The 22,087-nt window shown below is 57.5% G+C and overlaps 1 protein-coding gene across 1 annotated transcript in view; it reads left to right on the top strand.

The window, feature by feature from the left end:
* The first annotated feature begins 202 nt into the window (after positions 1 to 202).
* PI4KA (phosphatidylinositol 4-kinase alpha) overlaps positions 203 to 22,087 on the top strand; it is a 59,153-nt gene continuing 37,268 nt past the window's right edge. The window contains exons 1-10 of the mRNA XM_061385598.1: positions 203 to 379; positions 10,442 to 10,558; positions 12,325 to 12,418; positions 14,443 to 14,531; positions 16,168 to 16,240; positions 16,753 to 17,012; positions 17,436 to 17,502; positions 19,257 to 19,405; positions 19,865 to 19,930; positions 20,376 to 20,472. Of these exons, the coding sequence (XP_061241582.1) occupies positions 215 to 379; positions 10,442 to 10,558; positions 12,325 to 12,418; positions 14,443 to 14,531; positions 16,168 to 16,240; positions 16,753 to 17,012; positions 17,436 to 17,502; positions 19,257 to 19,405; positions 19,865 to 19,930; positions 20,376 to 20,472 (1,177 nt within the window). The 5' untranslated portion in view covers positions 203 to 214. The remainder of the gene's footprint in view (positions 380 to 10,441; positions 10,559 to 12,324; positions 12,419 to 14,442; positions 14,532 to 16,167; positions 16,241 to 16,752; positions 17,013 to 17,435; positions 17,503 to 19,256; positions 19,406 to 19,864; positions 19,931 to 20,375; positions 20,473 to 22,087) is intronic.

Raw genomic sequence — 22,087 nt, 5'->3', positions numbered from 1 at the left:
GGCGGGGGGGTTCGCGCCCATCGCGCGCCGCGCAGCAGCCGGCCGCGCGGCTCCTGGCTCCCCCCGCGGCGGTGGGTCCGCCCGAGGCCACGCCCCGCGGCGTCGGCCACCGAGAGGTCACGTGGCGGGGCAGCCGGATGCGGCCGCGCCTGCGCCGTGCGCCCCGGCGCTCGCGGGCCGAGTGCGGGAAGCCGGCGGGCGGCGCCGCTTCGCGATGATGGCGGCGGCCGCGGCCCGGGGCGGCGGCGGCGGCGGCGGCGGCGGCGGCGGCAGCTTCGGCTCGGGCGCCGGCGGTGGCGCCTCCCGGGGTTTCTACTTCAACACCGTCTTATCGCTGGCCCGCTCCCTGGCTGTGCAGAGACCGGCATCTCTGGAGAAGGTAGCTTGGCTGCGGGGCGCGGGCTGACAGGAGGAGGGGCCCGCGGCGCGGGAGGCGGGGCGGAGGGCTGAGGGAGGCCGCGGGGGTCCCGGCGGCCGGAGACGCCGGCGCGGCGAGGGGCCGAGGGCCGGGGCATCGGCTGGCGGGGTCGGGGACCGCGAGGCCCGTGTGGCGGGCGGGGCCCGGACACCCGGGCGGGCTGAGGCGCGGAGCTGCCTGGGGACCCCGGCGGGCGGCTCCCTGCCTCGCCGCGACGCTGCCTGACCTTGGGGCGATGCCGCCCGCGGGGCAGGGGCGCTTCTCGGCGCGCTGCCCTCGGCGGTGAAGGGCGGGCGCAGCAGCGTCACTGAGACGCGGACCCGCTGCGCGTTGTTTTTCTCTGAGGCAAGAGGAGGCGTTAGACCGGCTGAGCAGAGGGCGTTGGACCGCAGAGCTCAGCCCGGGGGCTCCTTATCTTGGGAGGACGGTGAAGCGAAGCCCCGAGGGCGCCTGCGACAGTGGCGGAGACGCAGCCTTCCGAATGGAGGGTCCTTGCACCGTCACTGTGGGGTGATCAGGTGACCTCAAAACTCGGAGCCTCTGGTGTCCTCATCTGTGACACGAAGTTCTTGAGCGTTAGATGAGCTCGAGGAGAAGGTGCTTGGACCACGTAGATGCGCAGGGAAGGACCGCTTTCCTTCGCCACCTGGTGTGAGGATGACGGGGCGACACGACTCTTCCCCGGCTTCCTGGAGGGTGGCGAGAACCTTGTCCAACAGCAGAAGAGCGGTTGGGGGTGGTTTTGTGGCTCTGGGGACGGGAGAAGCTAAAAGGCTGTCGCAGGCAGCACTTGGGCAGAGTGACCTGGGTCTTCCTCGACTCCTGTAGATTCGCAGACTCACAGAGGGAGCAGGTCTTGGGAAACTGATGCCAGCCTCCTTTTCAGTCAGAGAAGGAGTGTAATCGAACGGAAAAAATATGGGTTGTAGAGATAAGACCACCTGAATTTTAATCCTATATCATTCACTTCCAGTAGTGTGACTCTGGGCAGCTCAGTTCACCAGTCTAGTGCTCTGTTTTTTCCTGAAAAATACAAAATACTTGATGAGAGAGGTGGGAGGATCCACAGAATGCCTCGTGTAGACTTAGGTGCCTAATGAACGACCCCTGTTGTCATTTCGTGAGCCTGATGGTGGACCACAGATCTGGTTCATGAAGTCAGATCTGCAGCTGGCGTTCTCTTCCCAGGAGGAGGACCAAGACTGCTGTCAGAATTTGCTCACTGGACTCGGAGAAGGGGGTGCAGCGAATTGGATGATCTTGCAGGAGGGTGTCCTGGGGCTCTGGCAAGGGGAGCACGTTTCCCCACTCACTCACTGAAGGATGCACTTTCAGCTCAGCGCTCCTGCTTCAGCCTTCTTTGCCCACCACACAGAGCTCCTGTAACTGCAGCTGTGTTGTCGGTAGCTTTGTCTCTTACCGTAAGGTTGCTGTTGTCAAGATTACAGAATGTGTGACAGTTAAGTAACGTAGCTTTCAGGTTGGCAGGCTCTCTAACCATCTCTTACTCTGCCTTCAGTGTCTCTGCCTCATTTACAAACCACTGCAGGAAAGAGTTAACAGCAAGCCCCCAGGGCTGCTGTCTTCAGACGGGTCTGCTCAGGAAGTTGGCCGTTGGCTGGTGTGGGGAGTTTTGCGCTTGAACTGTCCCTCCGTCCCCTAGCACCCCTGATAAGGGCGCTTCACTGTGTCTGACTCCGCACGAGCAGCATGGTTTCTGTTGAGCACCCACTTTCTAGGCAGGCAGTGCCTAAGTGCCCAGCCCCCAGCAAAAACCTTGGCACGAAGCTCGCTGCTGTGAGGGGAGCGTGCTTGGGGTGCACCTTCAGACGAGGCAGGGCCCTGTGGAAGCCCCCGCACGGCTTTCTCCAGACTCCAGCTGTCCTCTTCCTCGGTGAGACCCTTGCGCTGGGTGACATTTAACCGAGAGGACACCTGTGTGCGTGCGGCCCTTCTTCTTTCTCGGGAGGAGGGTCCTGTGGCTGACTCCACTGGATATGTGTGAATTTCTCCTGTCCGCTTCTACCTTCCTGAGGCTCGGTTACACCCCGGATCACTGTTCCTGTTCAGCCCTATACAGTGTGTCTGCTCGCTCCACTCCCCTACTTAAAACAGTGGACGAGAAGCCCTTTGCATTCCTGAGGGAAGGATTCTCGAGGTTCTTAAGAGTAGGGGAGTTTCTGAGTACCCACCTGCGGTAAGAAAGTGGAGACTTATAGGGAGAGGTGAGTGTTGAAACTCTCCCCTCCCATTTCTTTGTCTTCACTTCTCTCTTCTTCTTTTTTCCAAAGAGGGCAGAGGCCTGAGTGGGACCTGGTACAGATAGGGTCGGCCCAAGGAAGGCTGTTTTCTGAGCTGGGCCTGCCGTCCTGGCTCAGACATGGGCGCCCAGACAGCCGGCGTGCTTTTCGCGGCCCTGGGACACGTTAGGGACACAACGTCAACGTGTCCTGTCTTTGTCCCTCGGCGTGCCACGGGGGGAGGGGGTGACGCACTCCATTCACCCCCCTCACCCAGGCTGTGAGGCCAGGCCTGTCACAGGGCAGAGCGTGCCGCTTGTCCTTAATTCCTTAGTTTGCTCTCTCTTCCAGAAAACGCGCATTGATCGTGAGGTCAGGCAAATGGGAAACCCCTAACTTGGTTGCTCGGGTGACCAGCTGCAAGTCAGCTCTGCTCTGTGTCCGCTGGGTGCTTTTGTGTCCCGGGTCTGGTGACCAGGCTCAAGGGCTCCTGGCCTCTATTCTCAGATTCTTGTCTGAGCTTCAGCCTTTTCCTGCTGGGCTGCTTCTAGGACTGCGGTCCCAGCCTGAGGGTTGCAGCCCACCTCCAAGGGCCCCTGTGAGGCCCACCCAGGCCGCAGCCCCTGCCTCTGGGAGAGAGAGGAGAGGAGAGCAACGGAGAAGAGAGCGAGTCCTGTCTACAGCGTGTCCGTCTCTGGTTCCCACGTCCCGCCCATCTTTTTGCTCTATGTTCCGGCTCCTGCCTGTCTTGAGAAGGCCACCGCCGCCACCACCTGTACCCTGTGCCACACGTCTCTGTGCCCTGGACATCAGGGGGCCCGCTCCTGCCTCCTCTCCCCTGGCCTGTGCTGAACCAGCAGACCCCACGCCCGGGCAAGCAGAGCCACGAGCAGACCTGCACAGCAGGCAGCTTCCCGTGCCCTCCTGCCCCTCTTCCCGCCCTCCGGAGCTGTGTTTAGATCCTCCCCTGTGGCTCTTCCTCAGAGCGCCAGAATATCGGGGCGTTCAGCTGGCTGCCCCGGCGTTTGAAGGGCCCGGCCTGCAGCGTGCAGTCGGACCAGACCCTCCCTGCAGGCAGGTGTGCGCCGGGCGGCGTGCAGAGGGGTGGCCAGGAGCTGAGCCGGTGGGCTCTGCAGTTCACGGTGGTCCAGGCTGTGGAGGGAAAGTCCTGCAATTGGCCTTTCTTCAGCATCACGAAGCTAAAGGTGTCCCCTCCTGCTCCCTTTCCTTTGTCAAGCCGCGTTAAAAGGGAACCACTGAGTGAGAGGAGAGACCAGGCTTCAGCAGAGGGTGTTCATGCCGCTGGAGCCAGTGTTGTTAAGTCAACTCTGAAACATTTTAGGAAGTACTTGGAAGAAGAAGAAGATCTTTACCTGGAATCAAGCCACATTTAACTATATTGGTTTGCTGGGGCTGCCATAACCAAGTGCCACCTACCGTGGCTTAAACGCCAGAAGTGACTTTTCTCACAGTTTGGAGGCTGGAAGGCCAGAATGAAGGTGTGGGCCGGGCTGGTCTCTCCGGAAGCCTCTCTCTCTGGCGTGTAGACCACCGTCTTCTCCTGTGTCCTCAGTGGTCTCCCTCTGTTCTGTGTCCTAACCCCCCCTGCTTAGAAGGAAGCCAGTCCTGTTGGTAGGACCGGCCCTCCCTAATCACCTGATTTTAACTTAATCACCCCTTCCATGACCTGTGTCCAAATGCAGTCTCATGCTTAGGTACCTGGGCATTAGGATGTCAGTGTATGAATTTGGTGAGAGGCCCGGCCCAGCCCATCCCATGAAGCCATCAGCACAGTCATTTCCTAAAGCTCTTTTTAGCCTTTAACCACGTATAGCTATGTTCACTGTATTTTGCAAAAGTAGCTGATAGTTATTGTTTTCATGGTGGGACATGGTTTTTTTTGCATTGGTGAAGCGTACTTAGGCATTTCTCTGTTTAGACTTTCTGGTCTTTCCTTGTGAAGCAGCGTGTTTGTACACCTGGCACTGTCTTCTTCTGAATTACGTCCTTGTGTTACATCGCAGACGAGTCTTGATGTGAACTGCCCACCTGCTTCCGGAAGGTTCTGCGTGTTGTGATAGCGTTGGTAAGACACCTTGTACTGGTTTATCTATAGCTTCACAGGGCTGGATTTTGTCGTATGTTTCCCTGCCAACTCAGAAAGCATAAGAGGGTACCTTATCCTTCTGAGCCCAGGATAATGTTTGGGTGCGGTTGGCTCTGTTATACTGTGAGGTAAGCAGACAGCCCGCAGGGCGGAAGCGCTGGGATTGCGGGGCGCTGCCGTGCCCTCACCTTCTGTGCTCAGATGGCGTGGCGCCGCCATGCTCTCGCCCTTTGTGCTGTGGGAGCTTGGATTCTGTGTTCTCTCCAGGCTGCAGGGCTGCTGCTTGAGTCCTGACTCCGGGCCGGGGCCGCTCCGGGTCCCAGCTGCGCGCGGGGTCCTGGTCTCAGGTAACTTAGCGACTCTGCAGCAGTCCGAGGAGCCGGGCTGGCCGGTGTCTGTCCAGAGAGGAGTCTGTGGTGAACCCTGTGGCTTTGGAATTAAAGCCTCTGGGAAGATACTTGGCTGTTTGGTATTTTGCTGGGGTGGGGGCGGGGAGAGGGAGGAGCAGATCACTTCTAATGTGGGCCTAAACTCTTTCCTTGTGGCTCTTGGTAGGTTTGTGAAGAATGTGATAGAAGGTAGTAAAGTGAACCGAGCCCTGAGGCAGTGAAAGTGCTGCGGGCCTTGCTGGGAGGTCACCCTCAGCCGAGGTTTTTCATGGGAACGGCCGTGGGCTTTGCACGTGCTACACGCTCTGGCTGCTGAGGCGAGGCATTTCAGGTGGCGGAGGCGGAGAACCAGCGTTGGGAACAGGATTTGCTGGAAGAGCAGAGTGGAGACAGACAAGCTCTGGGGGTGGGGGGGCCAAACCCAGAGGCCACGTCTGCCTGGGGAGCCGGGGAGGGCCTGCGTCTGCGCGGGGAAGCGCTTACGGCCGCCCTGGGTTCTCTCAGGAGCGTGTGCGCCACCGCCGCCCGCTCCCCCAGAGGGCAGAAATGTTTCGTTTCTGACTCTCGTCTGCCGTTTGCCATTTGCACTCGCTGGAAACGGCGCCTCAGTGCCTTCCTCCAGTGGCTGTTCCCATCGTCGAGTTTAGTTCCTGAAATGTTTCTGTGCTCTTGTTCTCCTGGTTTCTTATTCACATATTTATTCTTGTTATCTGTTTCTCTCATGAAAAAAAGCTTGGCCTCTTGTGCATATGACCACACCAGCCAGAGCACAGCTTTCAGTTGCATGAAACCCTGCCGCATGAATGCAGGTTTGCAGCAAAGTGACTCCAGGCTCACTTGCCTGTATTCAATGAGTCTGAGAGACTCTCTCTGCTGAGCCACTCTCTTCTGAGCATCTCTGTTTAGAGCTCGTCCGGAAGCTGGGATTCAGGCCGGCTGAGGGTTCACCATGGTGAAAGCAAAAGACGCTGGCGTTCATTCCCACACAGTCTGGGAGGGCCTGTGGAGGGCCAGGCCCTAGAGGGGCAGAGAAGTGGGCACAGTCTTGCTGTCATGGGGCTTACCGTGGAGAGAGACAAAGCGGCATTAGACAAAAGCTGGAAGTAAACACGGGGAACGCTAACAGGCGCCGTGAAGGAGAAGTCCGCGGTGTGGATGGTGTGACTGATGCACGGGCGCCGGGAGCAGACTCTCCTGGCAGAGCAGCGGCTCTAGAGCCCTCGGGCCCCGCAGCCTCACCGGGGACAGCAGCCGCGTGGCCTGCTCCGCGAGGCGGACTCTTCGCCCCGGAACCAGCGGGGAGCCCCAGCTGCGGGCTCTCGTCAGGCTGGGGACGCTCCCACACCTTCCTGGTTTGTGGAGGGGTTTTGTCTGGAAGGCTGCTGCATTTCTCAGGTGCTTTCCTTGCAGCTGTGGCAGAGCTGGTTTAAACTTGGTTAGGGCGGGTCTGAACCAGCTTTTGCCACAGAACACTCGACTCCCCTGCCGAGGCGTGGCCCTGCAGGTTCTCCACGGAAGCTTTGCGGGCTTGTCGCTCTGGCTGGAAGGAGCCCAGGCTCCTCCCAGCTCTCCGAGGGCCTGGGAACCTTCGGCTTCCAGCTCCTTGCTTGATTTTTACCCCACTTCTCGGGGTATGACCCTATCCTGGTCTGTCTTAGCGTATGCACCAACGACTCGGATTTGCGGAGCTTCTTCCAGTTGGCGCCCTCTTCTCCTGGCTCTCCAGCCGCTTTCCCCGTCCCTGTCTCCGCGGCTTTGTGAGAGCAGCGGGACCCGCTCTGCGGCCCGGGGTGCCTCTTCTGGCAGGAGTCCCGGGCAGTCGCAGGGCTCAGCTCGGCGCCCCCTCCCCGGCCCTCAGCGCAGTGTGCGAAGCGCGCTTTCACGTGTGCGAAGCGGGCTGTCACGTGTGTGAAGCGCGCTTTCACGTGTGCGAAGCGGGCTGTCACGTGTGTGAAGTGTGCTTTCACGTGTCTGCCCTTTTTTCTGCTTTATGGCAGGAAGCTGTGTCCACATCCCGCTGTGGCCTCGGGGCTGCAGGTGGGAGTTCCCTGTCCACAGGATTTCACTGCAGGAGTCTGTCAGCTGGTTCTTTCATACCTGAGGAAGCTGAGGCTTGAGGGAGCTGCTTTGCCAACCTGCCAAAATTGTCACAGGCACCGTTGTCTACCAAGGCAGCGCTGAATCTCTTAGAAAATGCTGACTTATGTTCCGTGTTCTCCAAGGGGGCAGGACATAGAGTGACAAAAAAAGCAGATTTAACAACAGAAAACACCACTAATACTTACAGCTTAATGTTCAGTTCTCAGGGAATTTTGTTCCCCCAGGAGACTATGCCCAGAGGTTTCAGATGACACAAGTTGTGTACTTTGAGAACAGTTCCGTTGGCCAGCGTGTAATGAAGGCTGCAACTGCAGCTCTGCTGTGACCTACATACCCGACGTCCACCCGCTCTCACGCTGACTTGCCCTGCGGCGCTCGGCCTAGGCGTCCTGTCTAGTTCTGGGTAACGTGCTTGGGCGTTTCCTCACTCTGGCAGTAGCTTCACCTCATGGCACAAGGAGCTCGTGGCAGTGAGGCTCCTGCCCACCTCCAGGGACGGGGGTGGCTGGGAAGGCAGGGTGCCACCCCCCTCGATGTGTCCATTCCAGAGGACGGCTCCCAGACCCTCGGAAAGATCCCTGGGTCATAAAGCTTGCACGGCGCCAGTCTAGCCTTCTAAAGAGTGTATGTGCCTTTCCACAAAAAAGGAAACCCTGACAGTGGCGTCCTCCAGCGTGAGTTCTCAGAGGAGGAGGAGAGGAGAGGCTCTCCGCCGACTCCCCGCAGGGAGAGCCAGCCTCCTGCACGACCTCCATCACCTGGTTTCTCGCCTGCCTGGAGTGAGGGCAGGGCTGGGTCCAGGGTTCGCTGCGTCGCGGCGCCTCCTGTTGGTGGTGCCAGTGAGCAGAGGGGCAGTGGGTCAGAGGTGCGCTGCCCCCACCCACCCTCACGGGGCATGTGCTGAGCCCGCTAGGACTGTGCCTTGGTGCCTGGCCCTGCCGGGATGCCGCGTGGACAGGAGGCTGAGGCTCTGCGCGTCGCCGGGTGACTCTGGGTCTAACTCCAAAGTCCACGTGCGTCTCACTTCCGAGATCCTTACCCTGCCACCCAAGAAGCCTGCAGGGACAGAGGACAGGACGGGAGCACGCTGTTGAGAAGCTCAGGCTCGGCAGTGTTGGCGCCTGCGAGTGTTGACCAGTGGTCCTCTCCGTGTTTGGTCTGGAGGCTTGGCCAGTGGCACCGCGTTTCTGAGTCTCGCTCTGCCCTGCAGCCCCCCAGGGTCCCCCTGGCTGTGCTGGGTGGGGCAGGGCCGGGGTCAGCACGCTGCTCCGTCAGCTCTGGGCCTCCGTGGCTCCCTCCCTTGTTGCCTGTCACGGGGGTTCTCTTCCGCCTGAGCATTTACTCACACGGCACGGATTCCCCTCTTGTGTGTGTACTTTAATGTTAACCTACGGGACGTGCTTCCTGATGACACAAGGACTGTTTGCCTTTAGAACATATTATGGCAAATATAAAGAAACATGAAGAAGAAACGTAACACCTCCGGTCAGCCTGTCTCTTGGAAGCATTGACACTGATTTTTTTTTTTTTTGACCCCAGCGTGCAGCTTTCAGAATCTTAGTTCCCGGACCAGGGATTGAACCCCGGCCCTAGCAATGAAAGCACAGAGTTCTAACTAGTGGACTGCCAAGGAATCCCCTGATACGTTTTCTCCCCACACTTATTCTGTATGTAATTCAGACCTTGTCTTCTGTCGGCTTCTAGAATGTTTAGAGCATTGTTCTGTGCCATGAAAAATGCCATTGTTAATGTCTGTGCCATTAGGTTAAACTTTATAAAAGCATTGTTTTTATAGATCAAAAATGTTTGCATATCAGCAGTTTCATAGGGTTTAACCTAATATTTGATCAAATGGTTGACCACGATTACTCCTGCAGCGCTTTAGATCGTTTCAGATCGTCAGTTAGTAAACGCAGCACTGGGGCGAAAGCATTTTATGTAACTTTTGTCAGTTTCTATAAAGAAGGCTGAGCGCCGAAGAACGGATGCTTTTGAACTGTGGTATTGGAGAAGACTCTTGAGAGTCCCTTGGACTGCAAGGAGATCCAACCAGACCATCCTAAAGGCAATCAGTCCTGAATATTCATTGGAAGGACTGATGCTGAAGCTGAAACTCCAATACTTTGGCCACCCCATGCAAAGAACTGAGTCATTGGAAAAGACCCTGATGCTGGGAAAGATTGAGGGCGGGAGGAGAAGGGGACGACAGAGGATGAGATGGTCGGATGGCATCGGTGACTCAATGGACATGGGTTTGGGTGGACTCCGGGAGTTGATGATGGACAGGGAGGCCTGTTGTGCTGCAGTTCACAGGGTTGCAGAGAGTTGGACACGACTGAGCGACTGAACTGAACTTGCCAGTTTCAGTTTGTCCCCGTGTATTTTCTGTTCTAAAATCTTAAGGGAGCAACAGAATTACTTTCTATAAAAAGTCCTCAGTGGTAACTGACTGATGGATCTTCAGGGCAAATGCCAAGCATTGGATTCAGTTTACTTTGCCTGTAAAACGTCCCACCAGACCTGTGAGCATCGGTAAGAGCTGCTCATCACATCCATGGGTTGCAGCGTTAGCGCCTCCTGGTGCGCCTTCAGAGCTTCCTCTGCAGAGATTTTCAGGATTGGCATCCCCTGTTTTCCTTTCCATACTGAATCCCGATTTTTGGTTCTTTGGTGGCCTTTCCTGTTGGTTTGTTCTGACCGTCATCCAGTGTTTTCATCTGTCCCGTTAATTGCTGACTGTCCACCCACCGCCCTCCACTTGCCACCAGGGCACGTCCAGTAGCAGTGGACACTGTTTACTGCATACCTGCTGAGTGCCCCACCCCGTCCCAAGTGCTGTACACACGCTTGGAGTGTAAAGAGCCGTAAGTGGAGGTGGGATGCCTGCGGCTTTGGTCACCTGCTCACGGGCGCTGCTGGGCAGCAGGGACCCAGGCTGCCCCAACACTGAGGAGCAGACCTCAGCCATTGTGCGTTACTGCTGCAGGCACGGCCGCTCAGCTCTCGGCCAGGATCCTCAAAGGGCGTGTGTAGCGTCACTTCAGAGGCTGGAGGTGTGCTTGCTATCATCTTTAGACTGGGGAAACAGCCTGTTGGTTGTATAGACTCACTGGGCTTTTTCGTACTGGTCCATTCTGAATGTGGGCTTATATATTTTTAATCCGTGGTTTTTTGTCTCATTTTCTAGGTCCAAAAGCTGCTTTGTATGTGCCCAGTAGATTTCCATGGGATCTTCCAGCTGGATGAGAGGCGGAGAGACGCAGTGATCGCATTGGGCATCTTTCTCATTGAATCTGACCTACAGGTAAGCCTTTGCGAAGTGAAGTGTTTCTGAGTGCAGGAGACGGTGCAGTTGGGGTTGAAGTTTGTATCTGCTGCATCCACCTAGATCCGAGCCGGAGGGTGGGGTAGCTGGACGGGTGCACGTGACCCCTGAGGGCCGCGTCCTTGGGGAGGTGTGCTGTGGTCCCACTGGGTTGTGCTGGTGCTCTGGGAGGGGGCTTGGGTTTCGCCTCAGCCGAACGCTGCCGAGTCAGACGCAGAGGAGCCAGTATTTTCCCTTTCCAAAGGACAACACTCTTTGAGATAATCATGGTGTCTTTTTCAAAACTATGATGGATGTGAATTAAGTTTTACAGCATGTGCTAATGTGCCTTTTAAAGGTGATTTAAAAACCTGTGGCATGGAGAAGGAAATGGCAACCCACTCCAGTATTCTTGCCTGGAAAATCCCAAGGACGGAGGAGCCTGGTAGACTACAGTCCATGGGTTCGAAAAGAGTCGAACACGACTGAATGACTTCACTTTCAGACTTGTCAAACAGGAGAAGTGATAAGGCAGTGTCTAATGGGGGAAATATCAGTTCAGGTAGAATGAAGTGAGCACAAAAGATCTGAAATACTAATAAGATTACTGTCCTGAGAGCATTATTCAAACTGTTAGTTTAAGATACTGGAAAAAAGTCAACGAAGCTGACCTGGGCAAAGGGGACTGTGCAGACCGCAAAGCCATATTAACTAACTACAGATGGCCACTTAACTCTTGTTCCATTTCCTCTGCAGCTTCTGCCGAGTGGCTGGGCCAACAGATCAGACCAATTTGATATGCCCATCTTTAAGGCTTTAGCTGTGAAGCTGCTGGACATTAGGCTGAAAACAAAATCATATATATTTTAAAAAACAGCATATATTGCTTTATGCTTTTCCTCTTACAAAGAAAAAGAGGTATAACCTAATGGCGCCTCTGGTTGTTCATTTAAAGAAACCTCACAAAGGAACACCAGATACTTAACCCAATATACACAGTTCCCCGGCAAGTTTAATGAGGTACCCACTTTTAAGTTTCACACTTGATAGTAAAAGCAATAGATGATGACAATGAGTGGTGGCCAAGGTCACGAAGTGGTAGCCTGTAGACTGCTTTGCTTCACAGGTATGTTTTGACTGACATAGCATTAAAAGTATAATCTGACATTTAAAAAATAAAAAAATAAAAACCTGTGGCAGAATTTGCATGTTTTCGAAATTACCGTTTTCTCAGCATCTCAGGACGTCTGATGGTGTCCCCTTCTTGGGAATTATGCTTGTCTGGTCCTTCAGCAGCAGACCACCGAGCGAGCCCGTAGGGGGAGGTTATGATCTGACTCCCTGCAAGTGATTTTTCCGCTGGCTACTGCTGGCTGTCAAGTCTCATGCCCCGTTGGAGAGGAGCAGAAGGAAGCGTGCGGGAGCACGTTTAGGGGAGGAGGGAGGCCAAGAGCAGCTGTGGCAGCCCCGCGTCCGGAAGCCTCTCTCTCCCGGAGGGTCTGGTCCTGAGGCCTGGCTGTGGGGCTGGGGGCTCTGAGCACCCGTCAGGGAGCCGCTCCAGGCGAGTGCACACGAGCCTTCTGCCAGGCACCAGAGCCAGCTGGACCCAGGGCAGCAGGGGGCAGGCGTCGGCCCGCCTGTGGGCTGCCGTGCACACGCCCTGCTCTGAGATGAAGAGGGTGTGGGCGTGCTTGGATCTGGGCTCAGTGTGTACTCAAAAGCCATGTGTTTAATTAAATGTAATCTTCTTTGTTTTTTTCTTCAAGCACAAAGACTCTGTGGTTCCTTACCTTCTTCGACTTCTTAAAGGTCTTCCGAAAGTGTGTTGGGTAGAAGAGAGCACAGCTCGGAAGGGCAGAGGTAACTTGGCTCAGCGTTGCCCGGAGTACAGGAGGCGTCCGTGTGCTCCCGTCTGAGATCCAGGGTGCAGTCCCTGGCGCGGCAGCGTGGTGCCTGCAGCCAGTTCTGCTCCCGCTGGGGGACAGCGGCCCGCCTGCAGCCCCACGCAGAGCCCCACACAGGGCGGGCTGAGTGGGACCACGGGACCCTCAGGAACCTCTGGTCACGTCCCCCATCCAGCAGTGGGTCCTCGGCTGTCCCCGAGCTGGTTTGTCACCCTGCAGTCAGATCCGTTTTCCAGAGGCCTGGCGGCTGCTCAGAAAAAAGGGCTGGGCCGCAGGGTCCTCTCTTGGTAGTCTCATCACTTCATCGATATTGCTGCATTTCCATTGACTTTTCCATCATTAGAAACGGACTAAATTCATGTGTTTCTGTCTAGCTGGTATTTGATTTTGAAATTTTTTCAAAGACAAAGAGAAAGTGAGATAACCTCCCCTCTTCCTTCCACTGCACTCCCCTCCCTTCCTCCCTGCTTGCCTCCTTCCTCCTGTCCTTCCTGAAATATTTACATAGGCCCACGACATGCCAGGCATTGTGCTAAATGCTTATAACGCCCATGGTCTTATGAACAGATTTTCTAAGACTCTAAAGTCAGCTTGGAAGATCTCCAGCATTTCAGAGTTCATGACCCTTCAGACTGAAGTTTCCTTGTAATCTGTCTCTGAGGCCTGAGGCCCCCACCTTCAGATCTCACTGGGGCTTGATGCCTGCAAAAAGGCCCCGTCCTCCCTCTCGGTGGCATGGCCTGCATTTGTTAGGTGGGCTCATCTGCAGGAGCCCGTGCTGTACCTGTGTGTGTCTGCCCGGGCTCCTCCTGCCCTCTGGATCTTCACCATCGCTGGTGGCTGGTGTCAGCGTAGAGCTGACAGACTCTAGGTTACGCAGATACCCTGGAATCGGGAAGACGACAGGTGAAATAGAGCACTGTAAAAAGTGAGACACCTGTGTGCACCGTTGCTGTCTGATCTGGGGAGAAGCAGAGTCCTAGAAAACATTGATCCTAGTTTATTTCAAAACAAGTACCACTTCTGTACACATGGACTCGCTCTCACGAAGTTTTGAGCATCACTGAAAGATCGTTGGAGTTGTATAAGTACCCGATTGCTGGGTGACACCTCAGCCTCTCAGTTTCTGTTCTGGCAGTGTCGCTCAGCTCTGATGCATCCAGAGCAGCAGCTTCAGCTCCGGGGGCTTCTCAGAAGGCAGAGTCTCAGGCCCTGCGTTGGAGCTGCCGAGTTAGGACTCGGGCCAGGGAGCAGACAGACTGCTTCAACAAGCCCCCCCGGGGGTTCTGGCCACACTCATGCTTGAGAAGGACCTAGAGTTGTGTCTCTGGATCACATGTGGAGAAGTAGACACGTGGCGGGTGGCTGCCCTCTGTGTGTGTGTGTGCCCTTGACTCGGTGCTCAGCGTCCAGGACGGGTTACGTGTTCAGTAGGGACCCGGCCTCCCCGGCGGCAGGCCTGGCCTTCCCTCAGTGCCCTTGACAGAACCGCTGCTTCTCTTTCGAGCCTCTGGGTGCAGAGCTCCCTTTCTGGCCTGAGGCCCTGCTCCTGAGAAGCTCCCTGCAGAGCGTGTCTCTGGTAGCTCCTCTTAGCATCTTAGACTTTCTCCATCCGTCAGAAGAAGAGAGAAATAAACGTTAACTCAGTTTCAGGTGATAGTGATTGGTGTTTGAAATTCAGCCTCCATGAGATATCTCCCACACACTGAAGACTGAGTTCCCAGTTGCATGTAGGTTGGAAGTAAAGCATGGAGGCTGTTGTGGTAAAAGGCACTGTGATCTCAGACTATAAATGGGCTCAGGAAGCATCTAAGTTTCTTGAACTGAATCATTTTGTTACGAGGAAGGTGGGGTGTTTCTCAGGAAACATGCTGGGCCCATACCCCGTTGAGAGCAGCCTCCGCAGGGAGTGGGTCCTTGACAGCGTGTGAGGGGAGCAGCCGGGCAGGGTGATGGTCCAACTCCTGTCTCTGCCTGCAGGTACCCTCCCGGTGGCCGAGAGCTTCAGCTTCTGCTTGGTTACTCTGCTGTCTGACGTGGCTTACAGGGACCCTTCCCTGAGGGGTGAGGTGAGTGCGCAGCGACCTGGTGCTTCCGTGTGCGCGGAGCCCTGTGTGATGACGGGACGGGAAGCGAGGTCATTGGGCTGCTCATGCTGACTTACGGCATGTGATTGACAACACGGCTGAGAAACATGAAGTTCTGCTTGCAGGGCTGTCCCTGCTGACCCCCGGGTCCGGTTCGGCCTGCTCTCCCGCCTGCCCTGTGCAGTGAGAGGTCCTGTGTCCCGCTGCCTCCACGCTGGGGGCCAAAGGGGCTCATCCAAGAGAAGCACTTCCTTGTAGGAGTGGGAGCCGTTGGTTCCTTTAAGTGCCCCAGTTTTTCTCCTTTTAGTTTATTTTGGTGGAAATGCTGCTTCAGTGTATTCCATACTCTCTCCTTGTAAAGAGGAACAGGATGGTGACAGGCTTGTCTTAACCAGATCTGTTAGTCGCAGAGTCGGTCTCCCCGAGCGGCTGGCCTCAGTCCCTGCCGGGGGAACCAGTTTCGCGTGTGCCGTGTTCCCAGCTGGCTGCTGCTCTTCAGTCCCTGTGTCTCTGTGTCTTTTAATTTTTAAAATCTCTTTCCGTACTGTTGCACTGTGACTTCGTTAGTCCCTATTTCTGCTGCTACGTTGGTCTCCACCGTTCTTTCTTAGTTGAGGTTCTTTATGGTGGATTGGCTGAACAGGTAATGAAATAGAGTATCGTCAATGTTGTTATTTAACATGCTAACAGGGCTTTTCTGTCAGTAACACCCACTGAAATAGCGAAGCCACCACAGAAGATGGTGATGTAACTTTAATACATGAAATGGACAAAGCACTGCTTTTCGCATCCTCACGGTTTCCGTGTCATTTGACGAAACGGGAGCTACAACCCAGTCACCTCAGACCAGCTTCATCCTCTGTCTGGATTCCCTGCAGCGACGGGTAGTGAGGGAGATGAGGGGCTCCGTCTGGTGCTCGTTTCAGAGCCTGGACTGACCGCTGCTGACACCCTGGGTCAGCAGTGTGGCCGAGGGCAGGGCTTGAGGACCAGCAGGGTGGAGACCTGGGCCACACGATGTAGGCAGTGCCCAGCTGGGGACTGAGCACCCGCCCGACGGGCTGAACCTACGGCCTGGACTTTTGTGGGGCTCCGTGACAGGCCGAAAAGACTGACCCCTCGGGGGAGGGACACAGCCTAGGGCAGCAGGTATGGGAGAGGCTGACAGAGTTCACCTCTGTGAGCCTGTCTGGCCAGCAGCATGAAGGGACTGGAGAGCCAGCGTCCCGTCCCCAGACATCTGGAGCCCGGCTGAGCCTGGCGATAACCCGGGGCAGTCCCGGCTCCCCGGCGTGGCAGCGGGAGGCCATTGCCGATGCTCTGGACTCCAGTGAGGTCAGGCTGGCCATCCGGAAGGCCGTGAATCGTAGGAATGCACTGAAGGAACCAAGGGTGCTGAGCCGTGAGGGGAGCCGCGGGGCCTCCGGACTGGCCGAGAAGCGGGCCGTGTTCCCAGAGGCGCTGCCCGCCTCGGCAGAGCTACTGTGGGGGGGCGGGCTCGGTCGTGTGCGAGGTGGGACGCGGGGCCGCCCCAGGCTGCCTCTAGGCCCGAGTTAGCTGTGTGGCACTGCCCCGACTCTGGGTGAGCTTGTGTGCCCCGTGTCCTCGGCTCTTCCAGATCCTAGAGGCGCTGCTGCAGGTCTTGCACGTGCTCCTGGGGATGTGCCAGGCCCTGGAGATTCAAGAGAAAGGTACGTTTCTTTCTTTAATGGTGTTGCGATTATCCTTCCCCTGGCATTTCCCAGTCTTCAGAGTTCCTCTTCTTTGAGACCAGTGTGCCTGTGGACATGACCTCGGTTGCTTGGGGGGCACTGGGGGCGGGTCGTGAGCACAGCTGTCCTGCCTGAGTGCCGGGCCCCTCCCTCAGCCTCCGGGGGCTCAGTTTCCTCCCCTGTAGCCTATTTGGAGGTCCTTTTCCCTGTGGTGGGAAGCTGTCTACCTGCTCCCAGCAGAACTGGCTGCACTGGCGCAGGCCTGGGTGAAAGCCCGTGGGTGGCGTGGCTGAGGGCTGACGAGAGCTGAGGGTGCTCAGACACCCTGCCGTGGGCCACGCCTGCCGCTGGGCTGTGGGCGGGTTGAAAAGGTCAGCGCCGGGCTGGGCGCTGCTGCCAGGCTGTTCGGGCCCCTGAACTTGCGGTCAAGGGGTGGTGAGGCGGGGGCCCGGGTCCCCTGGGGTGCCACCACGGTCTCCCTTGTCTTCCAGAGTACCTCTGCAAGCACGTGGTCCCGTGCCTGCTGGGAATCGTGCGCGCCTTTGGGCGGCACAGCAGCTCGGAGGACTCGCTCCTGTCCAGGCTGTTCCCCAGAGCTCCTGCGCACTCCCCTCGCGTCCCCGAGGAGCTGGAAGGTGTGCGCAGACGGTCCTTCAACGACTTCCGCTCCATCCTCCCCAGCAGCCTGCTCACTGTGTGCCAGGAGGGCAGCCTGAAGAGGAAGGCCAGCAGCGCGTCCAGCGTCGCGCAGGTGGGCCGTGCTCCCGGACAGCCGGGGCCCGGGACTTTCGAGGGTCCTGCTGTGGTTTTAGGGGACTCAGAGGCTCTCGCTGGAGTTCTCTGGAGGGCCGAGGCTGCCACATCCTTTCTGAGATCTACATGTGAGTCATCTCCGGGCGCAAAGCTCTTGTTTCCTAGCCGTTGGGTATACAGCTCTGTTCTGAGCAGGAGATGGCGCCCCTAGGAAACATGTGACTGGCGCGTGGAGAAAGCCAGGGAATAACAGGAACCTGGCTCAGTCAGTTGGCACAGAGTATGTGGCAAGACCCAGCGCTTGCAGAATCGCAGCAGAGAGCCGTAGCTGCGGGGCCTTCAGGGAGGAGGGGGATGAGCGAGGCGGCAGTCGGAAGCTCGTCTGCCCGAGGTCTGACTGCCTTTCTGGTCTGTGTTTCAGGTCAGCCCTGAGCGTGGGGCACCCCCTCCCAGCCCCCCTGGAGGATCTGCCTTTCACTGCCTCGAAGGTGGGCTTCGCCCTTGTTCAGAGCACTGGCCAAGCCAGGGCAGGGTCCAGGCCCCCTGCGGTGTGTGGGTGGCATGCAGCTCAGTGCCAGGCTGACAGGGCACCTGTTTTCTGTTCCCAATTAAACTTCCTACACTTGAATCTGAAAGTATTTCAGACTTGGAGCCAGGTGTCGGAAGGGACACGCAGGACCCCGGGTGCCGGCCGTCTGAGTTCAGTGTGTTAGCCTGTGGAAGTGCCGGTTTTCAGGTGGCGGTGATAGCGGCTGGTCCTTCTCGTTTCTTTTCATTTAACGGCGTTAAGGACCAGGGTGACATTAAGGCACGTAGTAAGGAGACTGAGTGGAAGCTTACCTCTAGTGACGCTTTCTGTGGAGCTTGCTGTCCACAGAGGACCCTCGGGGCATTTACCGAATGTGGTCGTCTGCCAACCTGCACCATCAGACCTGTGTTAGGCAGCCTGCGGCGTCACCTCCGGGGCCTGAGACAGGGTCGGGTGGGCCGCGGGGGCGCACGCCCTGGAGCCCCGCGCTCCTCTGCCAGGTGGCACTCGCCCGAGAGCCTTTCTCAAGGGCATCTGAGACGCCTGGGGAGCGTCTTTAGAAAGGCAGAGGCGTGACTGAACGCAGAGAAGTGTGGACAGCGCGGGCGCACTGCCTCTGCGCTGTGTGGACGCGTGTGCACACCTGAAGGCCAGGCTCACCGCGCGTAATCCCGCTGGAGGGAGCCCCGTCCACAGCCTACCCGCCCCCGCCCCCGACGTCACACACCCCTGAGGCCCTCGGCCTGGGAGCCTGAGTGCAGGGCCATCCGCATCGCGGCTGGCGCCAGGCCCGAGCGAGAGCGCCACTCCTGCCCTTGCTCACACGCTCCCCGCTCACTGACAGTCCCGGCACCACAAGAAGTTATCTTTAAGAAGTATTTCTTAAAAGCACACGTCTGATCATTTCTCTTACTGCTAAAGAGCGTTCAGTGACCTCACCGCATGCATGTCGCATCCTAGCCCCTTGGTGCCTGGAGCTCCCGCCTCCTGTTTCCGTGTCTGCCCGCTCGCTGCCTCTGCCGCGCGGGGCTTCACCCTCGCGTTGTGCCGCGTGTCCGGGGGGCGCCCTCTGGTCACAGGTGGCTGGCACTAGTTTTCACAGTGAGCTGGTGTCCTTCAAGGGAGGACCTGGTATCTGCCGCCTGTGAGCGTGCTGAGGCCACGGCCCTGGTCGAGCTGTGAGCTGGGGGTCTCTGCATGCGGGAGCACAGAGCCCCCTCAGCGCCTCTGCAGCACGGAGCGCCGCGGGGCCCCCGCACGCAGCCCGTGGAGCTGCCACCCTCTGCTCCCGCATCTTCACCTTTGTAAACTTCCGCGTATGAGTGCGTCTTTGAGTGAGTTCACTTCATCTGAGAATCCCTGGGCCCATGCCCGTCGCTGCGAGGGGCGCTATTCCGTGCTTTGGGCGGCTGAGCAGCGCTCCCCTGAGCGCTTGCGGCACATCCTTCTCTGTGTGCCGTCGCACACTTAGGTTGCTCTGTGTCCTGGCTGTTGCGAACAGTGCTCCTGTGGACCCAGGGGCGCGCGCATCATTTCAGTTCATAATTCAGATGTACGCCCAGGAGTGAGATCGCTGGATCGTGTCAGCCTGTGTTTCTTAAGGGAAGGGTGGAATTGGAGTGTCAGCGTAAGCACAGCCGATGCCTTTGGTGCGTGTTGCGAGCGTGTCCGGGCCGCGTGCTCCGAGACCCACTGTTGCTTCTGCCCCGTCAGCCTCTTACTCACCCAATGGGAGCACCTCGGAATCCGACTACTACTTCTCTGCCGTCAGCTCCAGCTTCTCCGTCTCTCCTCTCTTCAATGGCGTCACCTACAAAGAGTTCAGCATTCCCCTCGAGATGCTCCGGGAACTCTTAAACCTGGTGAGCGGAGCGAGGGGCGGGCAGCCCGCGGGCAGACACCAGGGAGGCTGTAGGGGCCACAGGCGCATGTCCTCAGGGTCCGTGTGCCACGTTCCCGTCTCACCCCTGCAGCAGCCATATGGGGAGACGGCCACGAGCCCCCACACGAGAGGGGGCTTTAGGCGAAGGTCAGTCTGGGCTGGAGCCTGGGCGCTTTCACCTCTGGGCATGGAAGCCTCGCGTCCCTGGTTCTGAGGGAGCCGGCTCCTTCTCTGTCTGCTCTCTGCCCCGTCCAGGGCAGGAGAGGCCCCGGTGCTGGCAGGGCTCAGGGCATTTGTTGGGGGAGGGGGCGCTGCTGGCCTCACGTCTCTGCCCCGTTTTTCAGCGGGAGGTGGTGACATGGCTTCGTCGTTGGCAGGCTCTGCCCCTCCATCTCCCACTGTGTCTGCCGGGGCTCACCAGGCCTCATTTCCCTTGCAGGTGAAGAAGATCGTGGAGGAGCCTGTTCTCAAGTCTCTGGACGCAGTGGTCACGGGTGTGATCGAGGTGCGTGTTCTGAGGGCCTCCTGCCCAGGTCCCCTGGCAGTGCCTGTCCTGACTGCTGAGCGGTGGTCAGTGTGCCTGCCGCGCGGGTGCGGGACAGGCTCGGGGGGACTGACGGTCGGGTGGGAGCTGAGTTCCGGCCTGGGCTCGACTGCTCGTGTGGTCCTTGGCCCAGGTGCTTGCTGGGCCGCCGCCCACACTGGGGCACACCCCTCATGGGTGCAGGCACTGAGGCCTCGCTTGTGAGCGTGTGGTGTGCCCGGCCCCCTCCATCTTAGCCTGGGCGGGACCACGGCGAGCTTGCACAGTCAGGAAGTGCCACTGCCAAGAGCTCTGGCAGTGCTGGGCCAGTCCACTCTTGCATCTCTGGGCGGCGTCAGGGAAGGAAGGAGCAGAAGGTGACCCCAGCGACAGGCTGTGTGGGTCACACCCGTGCCCCTGCCTGCAGGCCAGCCCCAGTGCCGACCTCTGCTACGGCGCCTTCAGCGACCCCCTGTACGTGGCTGTGCTCAGGATGCTGCGGGACACCCTGTACTACATGAGAGGTGAGGGCCGTGTCGCGCGCCCCGCCCCAGGGCGGCCGCTGGGAGCACGGCCTCGCCGGCCTTGCTTCAAACACGGCCTCCTCGGGTCTTCTCAGTGCTGAATGCGCTCCGTGACAACAGTCTTGACGACCATGTGGTGTCCAGCGGGCGTCTCTGCTCTCCTTAGCCATTTCCCCATCTGACCCCCAGCGCTCCTGGGAGCCGAGCCTCGTCGGGGCCACAGCAAGGCTTAGGCTGTGGAGGGCAACGGGCACTGGCAGCTGGGCTGACCCGGAGCCCGCGGCCTCCCCACCCAGGCTGCTGCCGACCGCCATGGCCGGTCTGCTCGTGTCTGTGCTGCCTCTGGGGCCTCCTTGCTGTCCAGGCCCCGAGGACGTGCGCTGGGTCAGGCCGCGGGCTCCAGGTGCCTGCTGTGCAAGGGTCCTTCCTCAGCCGCGTCCAGGTTCCCACATATGATAAAAGGAAGTGAAGTCGCTCAGTCGTGTCCGACTCTTTGCGACCCCATAGACCGTAGCCTACCAGGCTCCTCTGTCCATGGGATTTTCCAGGCAATAGTACTGGAGTGGATTGCCATTTCCTTCTCCAGGGGATCTTCCAAACCCAGGGCTCAAACCTGGGTCTCCCGCATTGTAGACAGACATTTTACTGTCTGAGCCACCAGGGACGTTCCTACATATGATAAAGGACTCCTTTTCAGGAAGTATCACTGGAGTTCAGTTCAGTTCAGTTGCTCAGTCGTGTCCAACTCTTTGTGACCCCGTGAACCACAGCACTCCAGGCCTCCTTGTCCATCACCAGCTCCCAGAGTTCACCTAAACCCATGTCCATTGAGTCACTGATGCTATCTGACTGTTTCATCCTCTGTCGTCCCCTTCTCCCACCCTCAATCTTTCCCAGCATCAGGTGGCCAAAGTATTGGAGTTTTGGCTTCAACATCAGTCCTTCCAATGAACACCCAGGACTTATCTCTTTTAGGATGGACTGGTTGGATCTCCTTGCAGTCCGAGGGACTCTCAAGAGTCTTCTCTAACACCACAGTTCGAAAGCATCAATTCTTTGGTGCTCAGCTTTCTTTATAGTCTGACTCTCACATCCATACATGACCACGGGAAAAACCATAGCCTTGACTAGATGGACTTTTTTGGCAAAGTAATGTCTCTGGTTTTCAGTGTGCTGTCTAGGTTGGTCATAACTTTCCTTCCAAGGAGTAAGCGTCTTTGAATTTCATGGCTGCAGTCACCATCTGCAGTGATTTTCGAGCCCCCCAAAATAAAGTCAGCCACTGTTTCCACTGTTTCCCAGTCTATTTGCCATGAAGTGATGGGACTGGATGCTGTGATCTTAGTCTTTTGAATGTTGCACTTTCGGCGAACTTTTTCACTCTCCTCTTTCACTTTCATCAGGAGGCTCTTTAATTCTTTCTCACTTTCTTTCTGCCATAAAGGTGGTGTCATCTGCATATTTCAGGTTATTGATATTTCTTCTGGCAATCTTGATTCCAGCTTGTGCTTCCTCCAGCCCAGCGTTTCTCATGATGTACTCTGCATATAAGCTAACTTGTATCACTGGAGTACTTCCTGTTAATGAGCCGGTTCTGGAGATGGCGGGCCCGTTT

This window comes from Bos javanicus, chromosome 17 (genome assembly GCF_032452875.1).
Source record: "Bos javanicus breed banteng chromosome 17, ARS-OSU_banteng_1.0, whole genome shotgun sequence".
NCBI lineage: Eukaryota > Metazoa > Chordata > Mammalia > Artiodactyla > Bovidae > Bos > Bos javanicus.
This window is presented reverse-complemented; position numbering and strand designations above follow the sequence as displayed.